Raw genomic sequence first — 18,629 nt, 5'->3', positions numbered from 1 at the left:
GTGTAGAAGAAACAATCCACAGACTTAGGGAGATAAAGATGTTGAAGTGGATTTGTCATATACAACCAGCCCATCTAGCCCCCAACTCTGTTTCCCAAGAGGATCCAGAAGATACCCCCTTCATTGAGAAATACATTGGTGAGGGAACACTTGGAAAGCATTTTACTGAATATGCTTCTTTTGTGGGCTGGAGATAATGGTGGGTATTGATGCCATGAAAATGGGCTCTTTGATTTCAGTAGAGACGACGAGACTCCAGGAGCAGAGGCAAAATAGCAGCATTTTAGTTGTCAGAGATAAGGTGGACATAATTCCATTAATCATTACATGCAGTAGGGCCCATGTGGTACTCAGAATGATTTAACTCTCAGAATAGTGAACAATTTTTTTTCATGGGATCCATTAGACTTAAATAGATGGACTAAAGTCCTACTTGATGGAATAATCAAAAGAACTCTAAGTTTAATGAACAGTGAGGCACAGCCTCTCAAGCAACTCCAGACAGAGTTGGTTTCTAGATCCTGAGCATCTTGCTTGAAGGCAAGGCCTAGAATCCATGGAGAAGGACTGAAAGGACATAAAAAGAAGATAAACCATCCCTGCTAAGCTTCCCTAAAGAGTTCTGTGACCATTTACCAGGTGACTATCAATGCGTAAGGGGAAATACTTAGACATTTGAGGGATTTAAAGTGCTGACTCTGAGCTTACATAATTCCTGAGGATCCTAAACATCCTGTCTACCTGTGGAATTGGAAGCTAATGAGAATCAGAAGATAAATAGGTAAATAAAAAAACTGACCTGGCTGTATCTTAATGTGGACTCAATCTGTGTTATTTCCATAGTTTCTGAGTCTATTGATGGAATGAGAAAAACAAAGCAAAACAAAACAAAACAATGTTTAGATTCTGTGCACCGATGTAACTAGACTTTCCAGACCAAGGTAATAATGATGATGACGATAGCTAGCATTTGAGTGTTTATTATATTTCAGGCACTGTGCCAAGTGCTTTACATGCATGATCTCATTTAATTCTCTTCAGAAACTCTATTTGTTGTTGCTTTTATAAATTACAGATAAGGACACTGAGACCTAGAAAGATTGATTAACTTACCTGAAGTTATACATCTAGTGTGTGGTGGAGTTATATTCAATTGAAGCTCTCTGTCACCAAAACCCATGCTCTCAATGACAGTTCTCTACTGCCTTATCTATGCTATGTCACACAAATATTGATTTGCTAATTACTTTGAATTACAAATTGCATTGAGCCATGTAAACCTATAGCAATATTTTTTTCTCTTCCTGCTTTGTTTTGTAGGCTGATTTCATGCTCAGGGAATACAGGAAGTCTGGTATTCGCACATGGAAAAGGAGATCTGAAGTGCTGTATCACTTCAAACCCATTCAAAGTAGAGTTGGTGTCTGAGAAAGAGGTTGTGATGAGCATAAATTCCCTGGGCCAGTTATACTTTGAGCACCTACAGATTCCTCACAAACAAAGGTATTTTTGCACATTATGACACATAAAGACCTTAGGAAAACCTGATTGTGAATTCTAGATGCCTAAGCAGATAACATATTCTCATAGAAAATTGATATGCCTTGTTAGCTGTAGTACTGTTCTCAGAAATTCCATCTTTTCATCTATGCAGGTAAATATAGTCTTTATTAAAGTGAAAAGTTCAAAAATGTGAACTAACATGTCTTCAGAATTTCATTTTACTCCCTTACCTGAATCTCTCTTGACTTGAATAGTTATGCAGAAATTTTCTGGGACTGTCCACTTGATCAAAGCTGTTTGTGTGGGGTCACATGAATTGGAAGGTGATGTTAAAGAGGAGATACTTCTATTTTTGCCAATATTGTTTTAAAACTGTAATATTGTTACAAACCAGTCTGTAATTCTTTCTATTTTTATCATAATAATGAACATATTGTATGGTTTGCAGAAAGCATTCAACATTTATTATTCCCGCATAGTGATTTTTTCTGGGTTTCAACTTATTTCCATTTTAAAATTTTAATATTAAAAATATCTTATTTTCTTATCACAGAATTGACTGATTTGCCTACACTGTCTCCAAGGAGACATAGCAATCCTAATGAATATGTGCCTAAAAATAGAGCATCAAAATACATGAGGCAAAAACTGATAAAACTGCAAGGAGAAATATATGAATTCACTGTCATAGTTAGAGACTTTAACACCCCTGTGTCAGAAATGGACAGATCCAGAAAGCAGAAATCATTAAGGACATAGTTGAACTCAACAGCACCATCAGTCAACTGAATATAATTGTCATGTATAGACTAGTTCAGCAACAGCAGATTACATGTTCTTCTTCAGCTCACATGAAATGTTCATAAGACAGACCACATTATGGTCCCTAAAACCATAATTAAACCATAAAATTAACAGACTTAAAAGAATAGAAATCAAACAATGTCTGCTCTCAGACCACAATGGAACTAAACTAGAACTCAATAACAGAAAGCTGGAAAATTCCAAAATACTTGGTGATTAAACAATACATTTCTAAATAGCACATGGATCAAAGAAGAAATCTTAAGGGAAATTTTTAAGTATTTTGAACTAAATGAAAATGAAATTATCAAAATTTGTGAGATTCAGTGAAAGCAGTATTTAGAGGGAAGTTTATAGCATTGAGTGTATATATTAGAAAAGAAGAAATATCTAAAATCAGTTGTCTAAGTTTCCACCTTAGGAAACTGGAAAAAGAGCAAATTAAATTTAAAGTAAGAAGAATAAAAGAAATAATAAAAATTAGAGCAGAAATCAATGAAATGGAAGACAGGAAATCAATAGAGAATATAAAACCAAAAGCTAGTTCTTTGAAAAGATGAGTAATATCGATAAGCCTCTAGTCAGGCTAACTAAGAAAAAAAAGAGAGAAGACACAAATCACTAATATCAGAAATAAAGGAGGGGGCATCACTACAGATCCCATGGACCTTACAAGGAAAATAATGGAATATTATCGACAATTCCATGCCCACAAATTTGCTAACCTAGATGAAATACACTGATTCCTTGAAAGACACACTCTGCCAAAACTCACACAAGAAGAAAATAGACAATCTGAATAAGTCTATATCTATTAAATAAATCAAATCAATAATTAATAACCTTCCAAAACAGAAAGCACCAGGTCCAGATGGGTGGATTCTATCAAGCATTTAAGGAAGAAATTATAACAATGCTCTGCAATCTCTTCCATAAGATAGAAGCAGAAGGAATACTTCCTTACTCATTTTATGAGGCCGGCATTACCCTAATCCCGAAACCAGACAAAGACACTACAAAAAAAATTTATAACCCTGCATACTAATAATCTCTCATGAACATAGATGCAAAAATTCTCAACAAAATATTAGCAAATTGAATCCAAAAATGTATAAAAAGAATTATGCAATATGACCAAGTGGGATTTATCCCAGGTATATAAAGCTGGTTCAACATTCAAAAATCAATTAATGTAATTCAACACATCAACAAGCAAAGAAAAATTACATGATCATATCAATAGATACAGTAAAAGCATGTGACAGAATCCAATGCCCATTTATAATAAAAACTCTCACCAAACTAGGAATAGATGAGAACATTCTTAACTTCATAAAGAACATTTGCAAAAAACCTACAACTAACATCATACTTAATGGTGAGAATTGCAAAGCTTTTCTGCTTATCTCAGTAAGGAGACAAAGATTTCACCTCTCACCACTACTTTTCAACATCATACCAGAAGGCCTAGCTAATGCAGTAAGACAAGAAAAAGGGGGGAAATGGTATACAGTTTGAGAAAGAAGAAACAAAACTGTCTTTTTTGACAGGTGAAATGATTGTCTATGTGCATTAACCTTGTATCCTACAACCTTGCTATAATCAAGGTTAATGTACAAAAGTCAATTGCTTTTCTATATACTAGTAATAAACAAGTGGAATTTGAAATTAAGAAAACACATTACCATTTACATTAGCACCCCAAAAATGAAATACTAAGGTATAAATCTAACAAAATATGTACAGTTCTATTTGAGGGGAACTATAAATTCTGAGAAAGATTTCCAGGAAGAACCATATAAATGGAGAGATATTCCATGTTCATGGATAGGAAGGCCCAATATTGTCAAGATATCAGTTCTTCCCAACTTGATCTATAGAATTAATGTAATCTCAATCAAAATCTCAGCAAGTTATTTTGTGGATTTTGGCAAATCTATTCTAAAGTTGTATGGAAAGATAAAAGACCCAGAATAGCCAACTCATTGTTGGAAGAGAAGAAAAAAGTCAGAGGACTGACACTACCCAACATCAAGACTTACTATAAATCTACAGTAATCAAGACAGTGTGGTATTAGTGAAAGAACAGACAAATAGATCAGTGAAACAGAAAAGAGAGCCCAGAAACAGACCCACATACATATAGTCAATTGATCTCTGACAAAGGAGCAAAGGCAACATAATGGAGCAGATAGTCTTTTCCACAAACGGTGCTAGAACAACTAGACATTACATGCAAAAAAGTTAATCTAGACCCAGACCTTACACCCTTCACAAAAATTATCTCAAAATGGATCAGAGACCTAAACATAAAAAACCAAACTATGAAACTCCTAGAAGATAACATAGGAGAAAACCTGGATGACCTTGGGTATTATGGTGATTTTTAAAAATATAACACCAAAGGAATGATCCATGAAAGAAATAATTGATACTTGACTCCATTAAAATTTAAAACTTCTCTGTGAAAGACAGTGTCAAGAGAATGAGAAGATGAGCCACAGGCTGGGAGAAGATATTTGTAAAAGACACATCTCATGAAGGACTGTTGCCCAAAATATATAAAGAACTCTTAAAACTCAACAGTAAGAAAACAAAAAACCCTCTTAAGAAATGGGCAAAAATCATAATAGACACCTCATCAGAGAAGATCTGCAGATGGCAAGTGAGGATATGAAAAGATATTCAATATCACATGTCATTAGGGAGTTGCAAATTGAAACAATGAGATTCCACTACACACCAAAATCCAAATGAATGGCCAAAATCCAAAACACTGACAACACCAAATACTGCAGAGGATATGGAACAACAAGAACTCTCATTCATTACTGATGGGAATGAAGAATGGTGCAGCTACCTTGGTAGGCATTTTTGGCAGTTTCCTACAAAACTAAATTGTAAGAATAAATAGAGAAAAACACAATGGTTTTACCATACTATTACTCAGCAACAATCAACAGAGAATACAGACCTCCAACTTCTGTGACCAAATGTGTGGAAATTTCTCCCCACTGGCAAGCCAGCCAGCAATTCTTCAGCAGACACCAGCTGGGTGTCCTCCAATTGAACTCTGATGCTGTCTACCTGGAGAACCCACAGGCTGAGGGCTAAGTCCCCAAGACTGCCCCTGCCTTCAGATGCCAGTTGTAAGCCCAGGCCTCTGGAGTTTCTGACCAACGAGCTATAAATCAGGGTTCCCACAACCCCCTTTGTGGGTTCGATTAGTTTATTAGAGTGGCCCACAGAACTCAGAGAAACACTTACCAGTGTTTACTGGTTTATTACAAAGTATATTTTTAGGGATACAAAGAAACAGCCAGATGAAGAGATACCTAGGGTGAGATCTAGAAGGGTCCCAAGCACAGGAGCTTCTGTTCCAGTGGAGTTGGGGCGTGCCACCCTCCCAGCACATGCATGAGTTTAGCTGTCCAGAAGCTGTCCAATCCCTGTGCTCTTGGGTTTTTAAGGGAGCTTCATTATGTAGGTATGATTGAAGCATGGACAACCATGTAGAAATGTGATTGGACAAAAAGGGTATGCTCTTACACTAACAGATTGGGGAAACCCAACAAAGCCTGTTCTTTACAGGTTCTTGACCTCTCTGTGTAGCATTCCTTCCTCCTGGGCATAGGGTGGGACTCCTCCTGAAATGAGGGTCTTATGACCTACAGTCAGCTAAGGTAGATCTGTGAATTTCCTGTCTGGAGGAGAAAAAGGAGCAGATGAAAAGAGGGCAGGAGAGGTCACAGAGTAACATGAGCCAGGAACCACGGATGAAAGCCAATATGTAAATATAGTAATATCACATCAACATATTCTTGCTATACAATCCAGCAGTCATACTCCTTGGTATTTATCCAAATGAATTGAAAGCTTATGTCTTCACAAAAACCTGCACATGGATGTTTACAGCAGTTTTATTTGTAATTGCCAAAGTATGGAAACAACCAAGAAATGTCTGTTAGTAGGTGAATTGACAAATCAACTGTGGTACATCCAGAAGGAATATTATCCATCAGCACTGAAGAGGAATGAGTTGTCAAGCCATTAAAAAACATAAAGGAAGCTAAGTATATATTACTAAGTAACAGAAGGCAATCTGAAAGGGCCACGTGCTATATGATTCCAACTATATGACATTCTAGAAAAGGCAAAACCCTGGGGATAGTGAAAAGATTAGTGGTGGCCAGGATTCAGGGAGAGAGAGGGATGAATAGACAGAACACAGAGCACTTTAGAGTAGTGGAACTACTCTTTATGATACTGCAATAGTGGATAAATGTCATTATACATTTGTCCAAACCCATAGAATATACAACAGCAAGAATGAACCCTAATATAAACTATGGACTTTGGTTGATAATGATGTGTCCATGTAGGTTCGGCAGATTTAACGAGTATACCAGTGTGGTGCAGGATGTCAGTAGTGGAGGAGATTGTGCATATGTGGGGATGGAGGTGTTCCTTTCAGTTATGCTGTGAACCTAAAAGTGCTCTAAAAAAGTTTATTAATTTTAAAAAATTGTAAGGCAACATACTAGAGAAATTTTTGGCATTATAAGAGTCAAAATTAACATGCACAATACAGAAAGAGTTCTTACAAATCAATAAGAAAAAGAACAATGAGAAAATAAAAATGGGTGATACTAACTGCAGCAATGCATATTAATATATGATTGTCAAAAATTTAATGTTGAGTGAAAAACACGTCACAAAAGAATATATATAGTATACTTTTATTTACATAAAAAGTTTTTTTAAAAGGCAAAACCAAATAATATAGTATTTGTGTATTCATATGTATGTGGAAATACTACAAAAAAACCAAGGGAATGATTAACACAAAATTGAGTAAAGAGGTTACCTTTGATGCGTGGTGAAGGAGGCAGATGCGTTTAAGAGAGGAGCACAGAAACTCCAAAGGAACAAGTCACTTCTGTTGCTTTAACTCAGTGGTGGGTTCATGGTTGTTCACTTTAGTATTATTCTTTAAACTCTGCATATACATTATATACTCTTACTCTTACTATACGTGCTGTGTTTTATACTGAAGACAAAGATTAATGTGTAATGAGTAAGAATAAATAATTCACAGAGGAATAAATAGAGGTATCAGTAAGTGTGTAAAAATGTAGTCTACTCCATTGGAGTCATAGAAATACAAATTAAAATGTGTTATCTTTCCTAAAATTTTAGATTGGCAAAGACTCAAAACATTGATAAAGTCTAGTGTTAATAATGTGGGGAAATCAATACTCAAATACAACTATGGGTGGAAGAATAAATAACCACAATCATTCTGAAAAACTGTACATTATGTTACTGTGTACTAGGGTAACTGATTGAAGGGAGCTATGTTTTACTTGTTTACTTATGTTTTGTTGAAATTTTGTGAGCATGTATTACATTTATATTAGAAAATTGATAAAGGTATTTTTAGAAGGGTTGACAAGAAAATTCAAATACATCTACATTTTTATAAGAAATCATTAATGTTCATTTTTGTGAACTCATTTTTATAGTGTTATATTTAACAAGTTGAAGGACATGATTTATGAGTTCTCAAAAGTTGGAAGTGAAAATCTTCATGGTTGGGCAAAATTCTATCAGTCTTACCATTGAATAAAATAATTTTATTTATGTTCAAACAGAGCTACCAAAGAAAATGAGGAGAGTGCATCAATTAACACCTCTCAGGTAATCTAGAAGGAGCAATTTATCTTTGCTGTCTTCTTCTCTGTCATCATAATTATGTGGCATGTGATGAATTCTGCTTCTCCCTTCTACAGAAGGGTACTTGTTAAATGCTCTACTACACATAAGTGGGACCTGTCTCTTTTGCTCACCTTAACTCATTGATTCTTTCATTTATTTGTTTATTCATGTATTCATTTACTCATAAAATCAAATACCTCCTGAATACCTGCTTTTTGCTAGGCACTATACTAGGCAAGGAGAATCAGCGTTGAATAAAACAAATCTGAAAACTGTCCTCATGGAACTTAGAATCAATTGGGAAAGATGGACATTGACTAAGTAATTACAAGCATGAAGAGTGTTACAAGAAGGTGCTATAGGAGAACAGAACAAGGAACCTGACAAAGGTGAGGGTCAGGAAAGACTTTCTGAAGGAAATAATGTTGAAGCTGAAACTGATGCATTAATATACATTAGCGAGTCAAAAAGTTGGGAAAAGAATAGTCCAGGTAGAGGGAACTGCATACTCAAAGATCTTGAGATAGGAAAGAGCACATTTGAAGAAATGGAAAAAATATATACTCATATACACACATACACACACACACACACATACATTCTCACACGGTACTGCAAAAAATTTATGGAGAGGTTCGTATTATCTTTGACTGCTATTTTTTCACAGACTTTTTGAAGTACTCTTGTATACACAGTCATGCATCACTTAACAACAGGGATACATTCTGAGAAATCAGACGATTTCATTGTTGAATGGACATCATAGAGTGTACTACACAAACCTAGATAGTGTAGCCCACTATACACCTCTAGCACCATTATAATCATATGGGACAGTCATCATGTATGTGGTCCATTGCATGATTGTATATTCCTTTTAGCTAGAAAAAGGAAAGTGTGGTATGTAACAAGATAGAGACAACAGGCAGGGGCAGTTCTGTGAAGAGACTTGTAATAATTCTTTTTTTCTTTTGAATTTATTTTTCTTAATTGGAATATGATAATTGTATATATTTATGGAGTATGATATGATATTTGGGTACATTCATACCGTGTGCAATGATCATATCAGGGTGCTCATTATATTCAACACCTCAAACATTTGTCACCTCTGTGTTGGGAAACATTCAACATCATCTCTGTTAGCTATTCAAAGATTCACAATACATTGTTGTTGACTGTCGTCTCCCTGTATTGCTACAGAACACTAGATCTTATTCTTCCTATCTCTCTACAATTTTGTATCTACTGACCACCCTCTCCCCATTCCTCTCCTCTTGTCTCTAGTTTCTAGTAACCACTATTCTACTCTCTACTTCTATGAGATCAACTTTTTTAGCTTCCACATATGAGTAAGAATATGTGGTATTTCTATTTCTATGCCTGTTATCTCTCTTAACATTTTATTCAATAAATGTTTGTTGGATACCTCCTATATGCCAGGCATTGTTCAAGGAATTGGTGATATATCATTGAAAAAATCTAAGTCCCCTATTTATCATGGAACTTACTTTCTTCTAAGCCATATTAACCTTTTTGAGTTTATCCTAAGAGCAAGGAAAGCTATGAAAAGGTTTTAAGTAGCAGAGATACATGGTCTTGTTTCTGTTTTTAAAAGATTATTTTGGCTGACTTATGAAGAATGGACACTCCAAAAGTCTTCTTTTAGCTATGGCCACATGGGATGGTGAAAAATATTTTCAGTGCAATGAAGACAAATGCTTCTTCCTCTTGAGAACTGACCCCTATTGATGAACATGGGAGAATATTTTTTCCATTTCCAAATAGAGAAGATAAGGGCAACTAAGGCATAGCCTTACACAGTTTTGTGATAGTGTGTTAAATCAGCTTTTGGGAGATGGCAAATTAGATAGCTTAGGTGGTGATTCAGAGTCACAGACCCCTTTGCAAAAATTTGATGAAAGCTATGAACCATTTCTGTAAAAAGTTTTTTAAATTTCATACTGTTTGAGGGAATTCACAGGCTCTAAAGCCTATCCATGGACCTCAGGATAATAACTCCTACATTAAGGATTCAGGTAGGATAAAAAAATGCATAGGCTCTCTTTATAGAAGTTTAAATTATGAAGAAACAATCACATTAACCTTTAACATGGGCAAAGAGCTCATTTTAAAGAAATACGCATTTCACACACAATTTTTAAAAAACTTTTTCATCCACTAAAGAAAAGGAGACGTTTTAAAGCTGAGAAAGTTTACAGCTCTAGATCAGAAGATTATGGGCCTGAATAGTTACTGCCATTTCAGTTGACTTGACTTCACAAACCAGCACAAGAATATAGCCAGTAGTTTGGCTAATTAAGTGAGGGGGAAAAGTGCTTGTCTCAGCAAAAGTAAATCTCTGCTTAGGCTCTCTCAAAACAGATCTAAGTTATTTAATTCTAAATGTTTGTCTCACATGTTTAAAGAAAAAAAAATTTTTTTTTGGTGGCTGGCCAGTGCAAGTATCTGAACCCTTGACCTTGGTGTTACCAACACCACACTCTACCCAAGCGAGCTAACCAGCCAACCAAGAAAAAAATTTGACTGCATTTTTTAAAGTGCTTTCACATCATTTTGGTTCATGTAAAAGTAGTCATGTCAAATGGTATGACAATTCCTCAAAAAAATTAGACATAGAATTGCAATATGATCCAGCAATTCCACTTCTGGGTATATACCCAAAAGTGAAGGCAGGGACTCAAACATATTTTTAAGCCCATATTCATAGTAGTAGTATTCACAGTAGCCAAAAGGTGGAAGCAACCCAAGTGTTCATCAATAGATAAGTGGATAAGCAAAATGTGGGTATATACATGCAGTGGAATATTATTTAGCCTTAAAAAGGAAGGAAATTCTGATACATTCTACAAAATGGATGAAAATTGAAGACATTATCCTAAGTGAAATAAGCCAGTCTCACAAGGATGAATACCATATGATTCCACTTATGTGAAGTACCTAAAGTAGCAAATTCATAGACAGAATAGAGTGGTGGTTGTTGGGTGTGGGGAGGGAGAAATGAGTAGTTATTGTACAACGGGTATAGAGTTTCAATTTACAAGATGAAAAGAACTCTGGAGATAGATGGTGATGATGGTTGCACAACAGTGTAAATGTACTTAATGCCACTAAACTGTATACTTAAAAATGGTTAAAATGGTAAATGTTATGTATATTTTAGCACAATCAAAAAATAAATTCATGTGAGCTATGGTTCATAAGGATGATTATTGACATTTATATAGAACACAGATTTAATCTGTAAATGTAGTAATATCACAAACTGGTCTTCTTAGAGATGAATTTATTTGTTTTTTAATAATTCAAATAAAATATGCTATTGTGGTAAGCACATTGGTTGCAATTTATAAACTCAATTTGTTCCCTTTTTTGTACCAACAGGAAAATCAGGAGGATCTGGGCCTGTGGGAAGAGAAATTTGGAAAATTTGTGGATGTCAAAGCTAATGGTAAAATTGAAACTGGTGTAGTATTAAAACAGATCATAAAACAAAATGGCTAAATATTTCTCTCTAAAAGTCCCTTACACTTTGGCACCTAAAACAAATGACTTCTTTAATGTGAACAGACATCTCAGATTTGGGTCTCCTGTCCTTTAATAATGCATTGCAACAGAGAAATAGTGATTATATGCTTTTTATGGGGAGTGTAAGAGAAGTATAGGCTACATGGGGCTTATGGTCTCATGCAGGGGCTGGGCCAGCACACTGCTTGCACTGTCTAGTAAATCAGACAGCTACAAATTCCATATTCTACTTATTTGAAAATAAAGTGATGAGAAGCCATGTTCTAGAGCTCATCAGTTCCAACATTACAAGCCAGTGGTTCTCAACTTTTTCCAGGCCTCCCCATCATTCACGTGGGTCATTCACATGCCCATATGTGACACTTCTTTCAAGGCTTAGTGATGTGATTTTGGAGGGGCTGAAATGGGGAGTTTGTCTCTTTAGGAGATACCTTTCTGATATTTGGGGCTTTTGTGGTTAGAAAAATACTCACTTTCTTCCTTCCTCCTCCCTAACCTGTGGAATAACAAAACACTGCCTCCTTGAGAATCCCTATTCTATAGCCATCTACACCTACAGCATAGTATGATGATCAGGGCTGACAGAATGCCCCAAATTTATACGTAGGGTGTGTCTCAGGCTCTCCTTTCTGTAATGTCATAATCTTTTTTACCTTCTCTGTAGCAGCCCTTTTCCACAAACTCCTACAAATAAGGATCACTTGATATCAAATACTTAAGCATGAATTTAAGTCAATGTTATGCCTCCTAGTTATTTTAATTTTCCCATATTGCTAAACAATTTAAAAATGAAAGACTTTGTCTTTGTTTAAAAGAAGTTTATATACCTACAATCACAGGGAATTAGTATTTTGAGGAGTCAGAAAAGCCCTCCTGGTGCCCTTAACATTGTAGTCCCTGTAGGTAGTCACATAGGAGGCTGACAGTAAGAATAAGTGATCAGATGGAGGACACCCAGTCATTCATCTAGTGAACTGAAAGTGTTCACTATCCTTTGCTTCCTTAAGCACAGAAGTACACAATATATTTTAGGAAAATTTTAATTAGGAAAATATCCAAAGCTATATAACCATGTTTTACAAATAGAAATGAGATTTACTATAAATGAGGACACAAGGAGCTTTAGCACACAGCTAAGCAACATAACTAAGTGACCAAAACTTTGCCTTGTACATTTTTGTATCTCCATAACACCTGACAGTAACATCTTACAGAGAATCAATATACAGCATTTGCTGATTGATCAGCGCAAGCTTGGGTTTCTTAATCCCTAGTCCATCTTGCTATGCTCATAGTTAACTGAATGTCCTTAATTGATTGTCCTATTGAGAAAAAAAACTCAGTCAGTATCCTTGTCTCTGCAGGTCCTGCCTCCATTGGTTTGGATTTCTCTTTGCATGGATTTGAGCATCTCTACGGGATCCCACAACATGCAGAATCACACCAACTTAAAAATACTGGGTAAGTGAAAATAAGAATTCTTGCAGGAGGCTCTGGTTTCTGGATTGAAAAAAATTTGAAAGGAACATGGGTGAGATTTCTGAGCCAGTGCTAATATGTGCCAGGCCTTTTCCTCCTTGATATGGCTTGTGGATTTTTAAGAACCTTTCTAGAGTGATCACCCAGAGCAATGGTTTTCAATTTTTATTTTAATTTTTGTTAAAAATTAGACAATTATAAAAATTATAATACTGGACCTAAAAATATAGAGGAGGTAAAAATACAGAGCTGCTATGGTTGAAGTAGAGTGGAGATCTTTATCTCTGGGTTTCACTTTCACCCTCTCAAGGCCTTTTTGTGGAACCCTGAGAGAATATACTTTGAAAAATCACTGACCTAGAAAAAGGCATTTACCAAAAGGGGACAGTGAGCCAGAGAATGGACAAGTGTAGCCTCTCATATCACTTTTGATTCCCTCAGGGAAATTATTTCAAGCTAACACTATTGACAAATAGGTGCCAGAGGCATCAGACTAAGAAGAAACAAAACCAAAGAAAAACAGGGTCTGCTTGGGTTGCCAGGTTCAGGTGCTGTTTACTTGACAGATAAGCAAGTCCCTCAGAAACTGTGCTGCTCTCACAGTAACCTGAGCTCTGCACTCCCCACCCCTATTCAATTCCGTTCTTTCCCTATCTAGCCTGTTAGGACACTATCCTTTTGTTTTAGCTGTAGAAAAGTGCTCACAAAATTCATCAGTGGATACTTATTGTGTACTTGCTATTGTGGAGGATTCATGGTAGACAGTCCTCCCCTCAAAAGAGATATTTAGAAAAGATATCTAAGATATAGGATTATGCATACCAGTTGTCACATGAGGGAATGCCAAAGGAATCAAAGAAGGAGGATCACATTCACCCAGGTTGGGTTAAGAAACCTTTAGGGAAGTGGTAAGAGTTGAGCCTTGAAAGATACATAGGACCTAAGTGTTTGCAGAGGAGAGTGGAGCTGTTCTATCCATTGATTATACATCTGTGATGGTAATTGATGATAATCTTTATTTGTGTTTCAGTGATGGAGATGCTTACCGTCTTTATAACCTGGATGTCTATGGATATAAAATACATGACAAAATGGGCATTTATGGTTCAGTGCCTTATCTTTTGGCCCACAAACTGAGCAGGACCCTAGGCATTTTCTGGCTGAATGCCTCAGAAACACTAGTGGAGATCAATACAGAGCCCACAGTAGAGGTGAGCTATGGATCATAGCTGCATGCCATGCTTAAAGAAGAGACAAAACCACTGCAGTGTAGTCATAGCTCTTGTCTTTGTAGTGGCAGTTCTCTGCCACCAGAGGCTTTGCAGTGTAATCAGTGAATATCAGTAGTATCTACTAGAAGAACAGACTGTTACTTACATATGGATGGGTGTTCTAAATTAGAGGGAAATTTCTCAGATTTTCATTCCATTTCTTTTCCAGTATACACTGACCCAGATGGGCCCAATTGCTGCTAAACAAAAGGTGAGATCTCGAGCTGATGTGCACTGGATGTCAGAGAGTGGAATCATTGATGTTTTTCTGCTGACAGGACCTACACCTTCTGACATCTTCAAGCAGTACTCACAACTCACAGGTATTTGCATTGGAAGTGCTGTTTCCTCTATTCCCTGTATCATCACTGTCTGCTAGTGTTCTAGGAGTGGGGGTGAGCTCTTCTCATCATCACTATCCTCCTCACAAGCACTCTGGTGAGAGCTTCCCTGGCTTTGCTCAATGGTTACCACCGGTCCCCTGCCCGCCACCTTCCAAATTTTTGTTAAAATTATTTCTCCCCCATTCTCTTGTTTTTGTGGATTTATTTATTTTTTTCTTTTCTCTACTCTGATTTTAGTTGGATTTTAGGAGGGGAAGGAGATAAATGCAAGTAGTTGACCAGAACTCCTTGTTATCTGTAGATGTTTCGACAATAATTTCATGACACTTCTTCCTGACTTCGGTCTCTTCACCTCCAAGTTGGTCTCAGCACTACTCCCTGACTTCATTTTTCTAAAACATAGGTCTACTAAGGTTGCATCTTGCCAAAATTTTGATGGCTTCCCTTGAGAAAAGATTCAGAATTCCCTGCCTGAACTACAAGGCCCTTTACAAACTGACTCTCTCCCATTTTATCTTCTACTGGTGTCTCTCATACTGTAACACCCTAGATAATTTATTTTTCCCTAAGCCAGTCATGTACTTCTCTGTCTCTGTGTCTTTTCTATTCCCTGGGCTTAGAATGCACATTCTCGGCACAGGGAATAGAAAATAGAATAGAGTGCATATTTTCCCTGTCTTGTATACTCCTACTTATTCCTCGGGGTCTAAACCAAGTGTTACCGCCTCTGTGAAGTATTTAAGACTCCTCACTTCACCACAGGTGGAATTTATTAACCTCTTTATATTCCAGTAACAATAGGCTGACACTTTTAACATAGCAGTTATACCTCAGGGCAGAGCAGTTTATTTATATCTGCCTCATTAGCCAAACTGTCACTTCCTTGAAGGCAGGGACTATGCTTTCTTCTACTGGATATTCTAAGTATCAAGCTCAGTGCTTAGTACCTTGTTGACATTCAGGAAATGTTCATCAAATGAATAATGATCATTGTGGTGGTTGATTCAGTTGTCGTCTTCCTCTCTTAGGCACACAAGCTATGCCTCCTCTCTTCTCCTTGGGGTACCACCAATGCCGCTGGAACTATGAAGATGAGCAGGATGTAAAAGCAGTGGATGCAGGATTTGATGAGCATGACATTCCTTATGATGTCATATGGCTGGACATAGAGCACACTGAGGGCAAGAGGTACTTCACCTGGGACAAAAAAAGATTTCCAAATCCCAAAAGGATGCAAGAGCTGCTTAGGAGCAAAAAACGTAAGGTAAAATAAGCCAACATTTCTGAACCTTTTAATTACAAAGCTCCTAAAAATTTTTGAATTTGTCTTGGCACATTAGTGGAGGAGAACCATCTGATAAAAAATGGCCATGAAAATAGTACATTCAAATGTAATCGTAACTGTGATGACCAAGAAAATGAACAGTGAAACGGTGCTGACTCCATCCATCCCTGCCTTAGTTGCCTAGGTCCCTGTAATGATGAAGGGCCCTACCATTTTCAGTCCCATTGGTTATGGCCAACCCATAATGATATGATGGACTCCCCTGCTCCCCACTCAAAATTTGGTGCCAGTGTCAAGACCGATGACACCACACATGTACCAAGAGTATACGAAAAAGTTTATTCTTCACATAATGAGGCTTTCTGCGGGAAGCAGGGCTGGCTCCCAAACTGGTTTAGAATGACTTTAGAGAAATGGATCATAGCTGCATGCCATACTTACAGAAGAAACAAAACCACTGCAATGTAGTCATAGCTCTTGTCTTTGTATTGGCAGTTCTCTGTTACCAGAGGCTTTGCAGTGTAATCAGTGAATGTCTTCTGAGAAAAGAAACTAGATCAGCTTTTATGGTGGTTAGAGGGTAGGGCTAAGGTGAGGTTTCTTGCACATGGGCTGGGGCTTACATGATTAGAACTTCCTGCTGACTCTAGAGGAGGGAGCTCCAGGGCTTCCTTTGTCAATTTGCCCAGATGTGGACAGAAAGGTAAGGGGGTGGGGCTTGAAAGTCAAATATCAAAAATGGAGTCAGATTCTTTATTACAGTGTTTTTCCTGCATGCTTCCTTGATGGACTCCACCTCTCAGTCTGGCCAAGGAAAGAACTGAAATAGGAAATGAGGAGGGGGAGAAGCCACTGGAAAGTGTATGATGCTGCTTTTCTGTTCCAGGAAAAGGTGGTGGTGGTAATAGCAGTAATGAAAAGAGGGAGGGAAAGAAGAAGATAGAGGAAAAGAGGGGCCAAAACCCCATATGTATCATATAAATGAGTACAATCCCCCTCCCTGAAATTAAAGTTGCCCTTTCATTTCAGTCCATTCCTTTGATCCCCCAGGATTTTCACAGGTGGCCAGAACCAATCCTGTTAACTCCTAATTTCCCAATTAAGAGATAGCTACCATTTATCAAGCACTTGTTATGGGCTGGACAGTATAATAAAACACATTATTCTGTCCAGTCATCACAAAACTATGAGGTAGGTCTTGTTACCCCATTTTTCAGATGAAGAAGCTTAGGCTTAGAGTGGTTTGGTAATTTGCACAAAGTGATAAGTAGCAGGGAAAGAATCTGAACCCTGGTGTGACTGACTCCAGAACTTCTTTCCTTATAAGCGACTATTCGTTGAGGCCTTTGAATGTTCAAGATGCTGTGCTACTGCGAGAAGGAATGCAGAGATGAGCTCCTTGGGATTCTACAATGAGAGGGGAAAGGCAAGAATTCAGCCACCACAATACAGAGCAGTAACATAAGGGCCAAAGAAAGTTGGGGGTAGAGGATAGGCCAAGAGAGGAAAGAGTATATTCTGCTAGAGGACTCAAGCAGGGCTTTGTGCCACAGGTGTATTTTAGATGAGTCCTGAAGGCTGAGTCTCTAACTAGTGGAAAGGGGGCAGGGTAAAGAGAATAATGCAGCCAGAGGATGGAGCATCCAGGGGTGTTTGGGAAACAGTGTTCAGGCTGGTTTGACAGGGGAACAAGGCATGAGTAGTGGGGAATCTGACCAGAAAGGTGTGGACCTTATCGTAGGCTGCTTTGTATGCATCTGGAGACATTAAAAGTTTTTCAATAGGGGGTTAATATCCAGAACCTAACAAACTCCTTCAATTCAATGACAATGACAAAAAAGCAATTAAAAAATTGGTAAAGGACTTAGACATTTTTCCAAAGAAGACATAGAAATAGACAACAAACACATGAAAAGTTGCTCAACATCACTAATAATCAGGGAAATGCAAATCAAGACCACAATGAAACACTACTTCATGCCATTAGGATAGCTACTATAAAAAAGAAGAAGAAAATAACAAGTGTTGGTGAGGATGTAGAGAAATTGGAACCTTTGTAAGCTATCGGTGGGAAGGTAAAATGGTGCAGCTGCTATGGAAAACAGTACAGCAGGTCCTCAAAAAATTAAAAATAGAGCTACCATATGATTTAGCAATTTCCACTTCTGGGTAGATACCCAAAGGAATTGAAAGCAGGAACTTGAACAGATATTTGTACACCCATTTTCATAGAAGCATTAGTCATGGTAGCCAAAAGGTAGAAGCAACTCAAGTGTCCATCAGTGAATGGATGAATGGATAAATAAAATGTAGTATATACTTGTACATACAGTGGAATATTATTGAGCCTTAAAGGAGGAAGGAGATTCTAATACATGCTGCAACATAGATGAAACAACATATGCTAAGTAAAGTAAGTCAGTCACAAAAAGGGAAATACTGCATAAATCCACTAATACAAAGTAACTAGAATAGTCAGTTTCATAGAAACAAAAAGGAGAATGGTGGTTGTTGGGGGCTGGGAGGAGGGAATGAGGAGTTTTTGTTTAAAGGGTATAAAGTTTCAGTTTTGCAAGTTGAAAAGAGTTCTGGAGATTGGTTGCATAATAATATGAATGTACTTAACACTACTGAACTGTACACTTAAAAATTGTTAAGATATACAATTAAAAATTT

At 37.1% G+C, this 18,629-nt stretch overlaps 1 protein-coding gene across 3 annotated transcripts in view; it reads left to right on the top strand.

Annotated features, from left to right (window-relative positions):
- The window catches only part of GANC (glucosidase alpha, neutral C), a 63,828-nt gene that overhangs the window by 16,069 nt on the left and 29,130 nt on the right, over nt 1–18,629 (top strand). For all 3 annotated transcript variants that reach the window (XR_010022904.1, XM_063089838.1, XM_063089839.1), the window contains 7 exons: nt 1,321–1,503; nt 7,962–8,007; nt 11,431–11,497; nt 12,939–13,035; nt 14,084–14,264; nt 14,494–14,647; nt 15,697–15,932. Coding sequence is in view for 2 of the 3 variants with exons in the window: in XM_063089838.1 (XP_062945908.1) it covers nt 1,321–1,503; nt 7,962–8,007; nt 11,431–11,497; nt 12,939–13,035; nt 14,084–14,264; nt 14,494–14,647; nt 15,697–15,932 (964 nt within the window). In the remaining variant the exon portion in view is untranslated. The remainder of the gene's footprint in view (nt 1–1,320; nt 1,504–7,961; nt 8,008–11,430; nt 11,498–12,938; nt 13,036–14,083; nt 14,265–14,493; nt 14,648–15,696; nt 15,933–18,629) is intronic.

The sequence above is a fragment of the Cynocephalus volans genome, chromosome 3 (assembly GCF_027409185.1).
Source record: "Cynocephalus volans isolate mCynVol1 chromosome 3, mCynVol1.pri, whole genome shotgun sequence".
In the NCBI taxonomy this organism is placed as follows: domain Eukaryota; kingdom Metazoa; phylum Chordata; class Mammalia; order Dermoptera; family Cynocephalidae; genus Cynocephalus; species Cynocephalus volans.
Note: the sequence above shows the minus strand (reverse complement) of the source record. Positions and strands in the feature narration are given on the sequence as shown.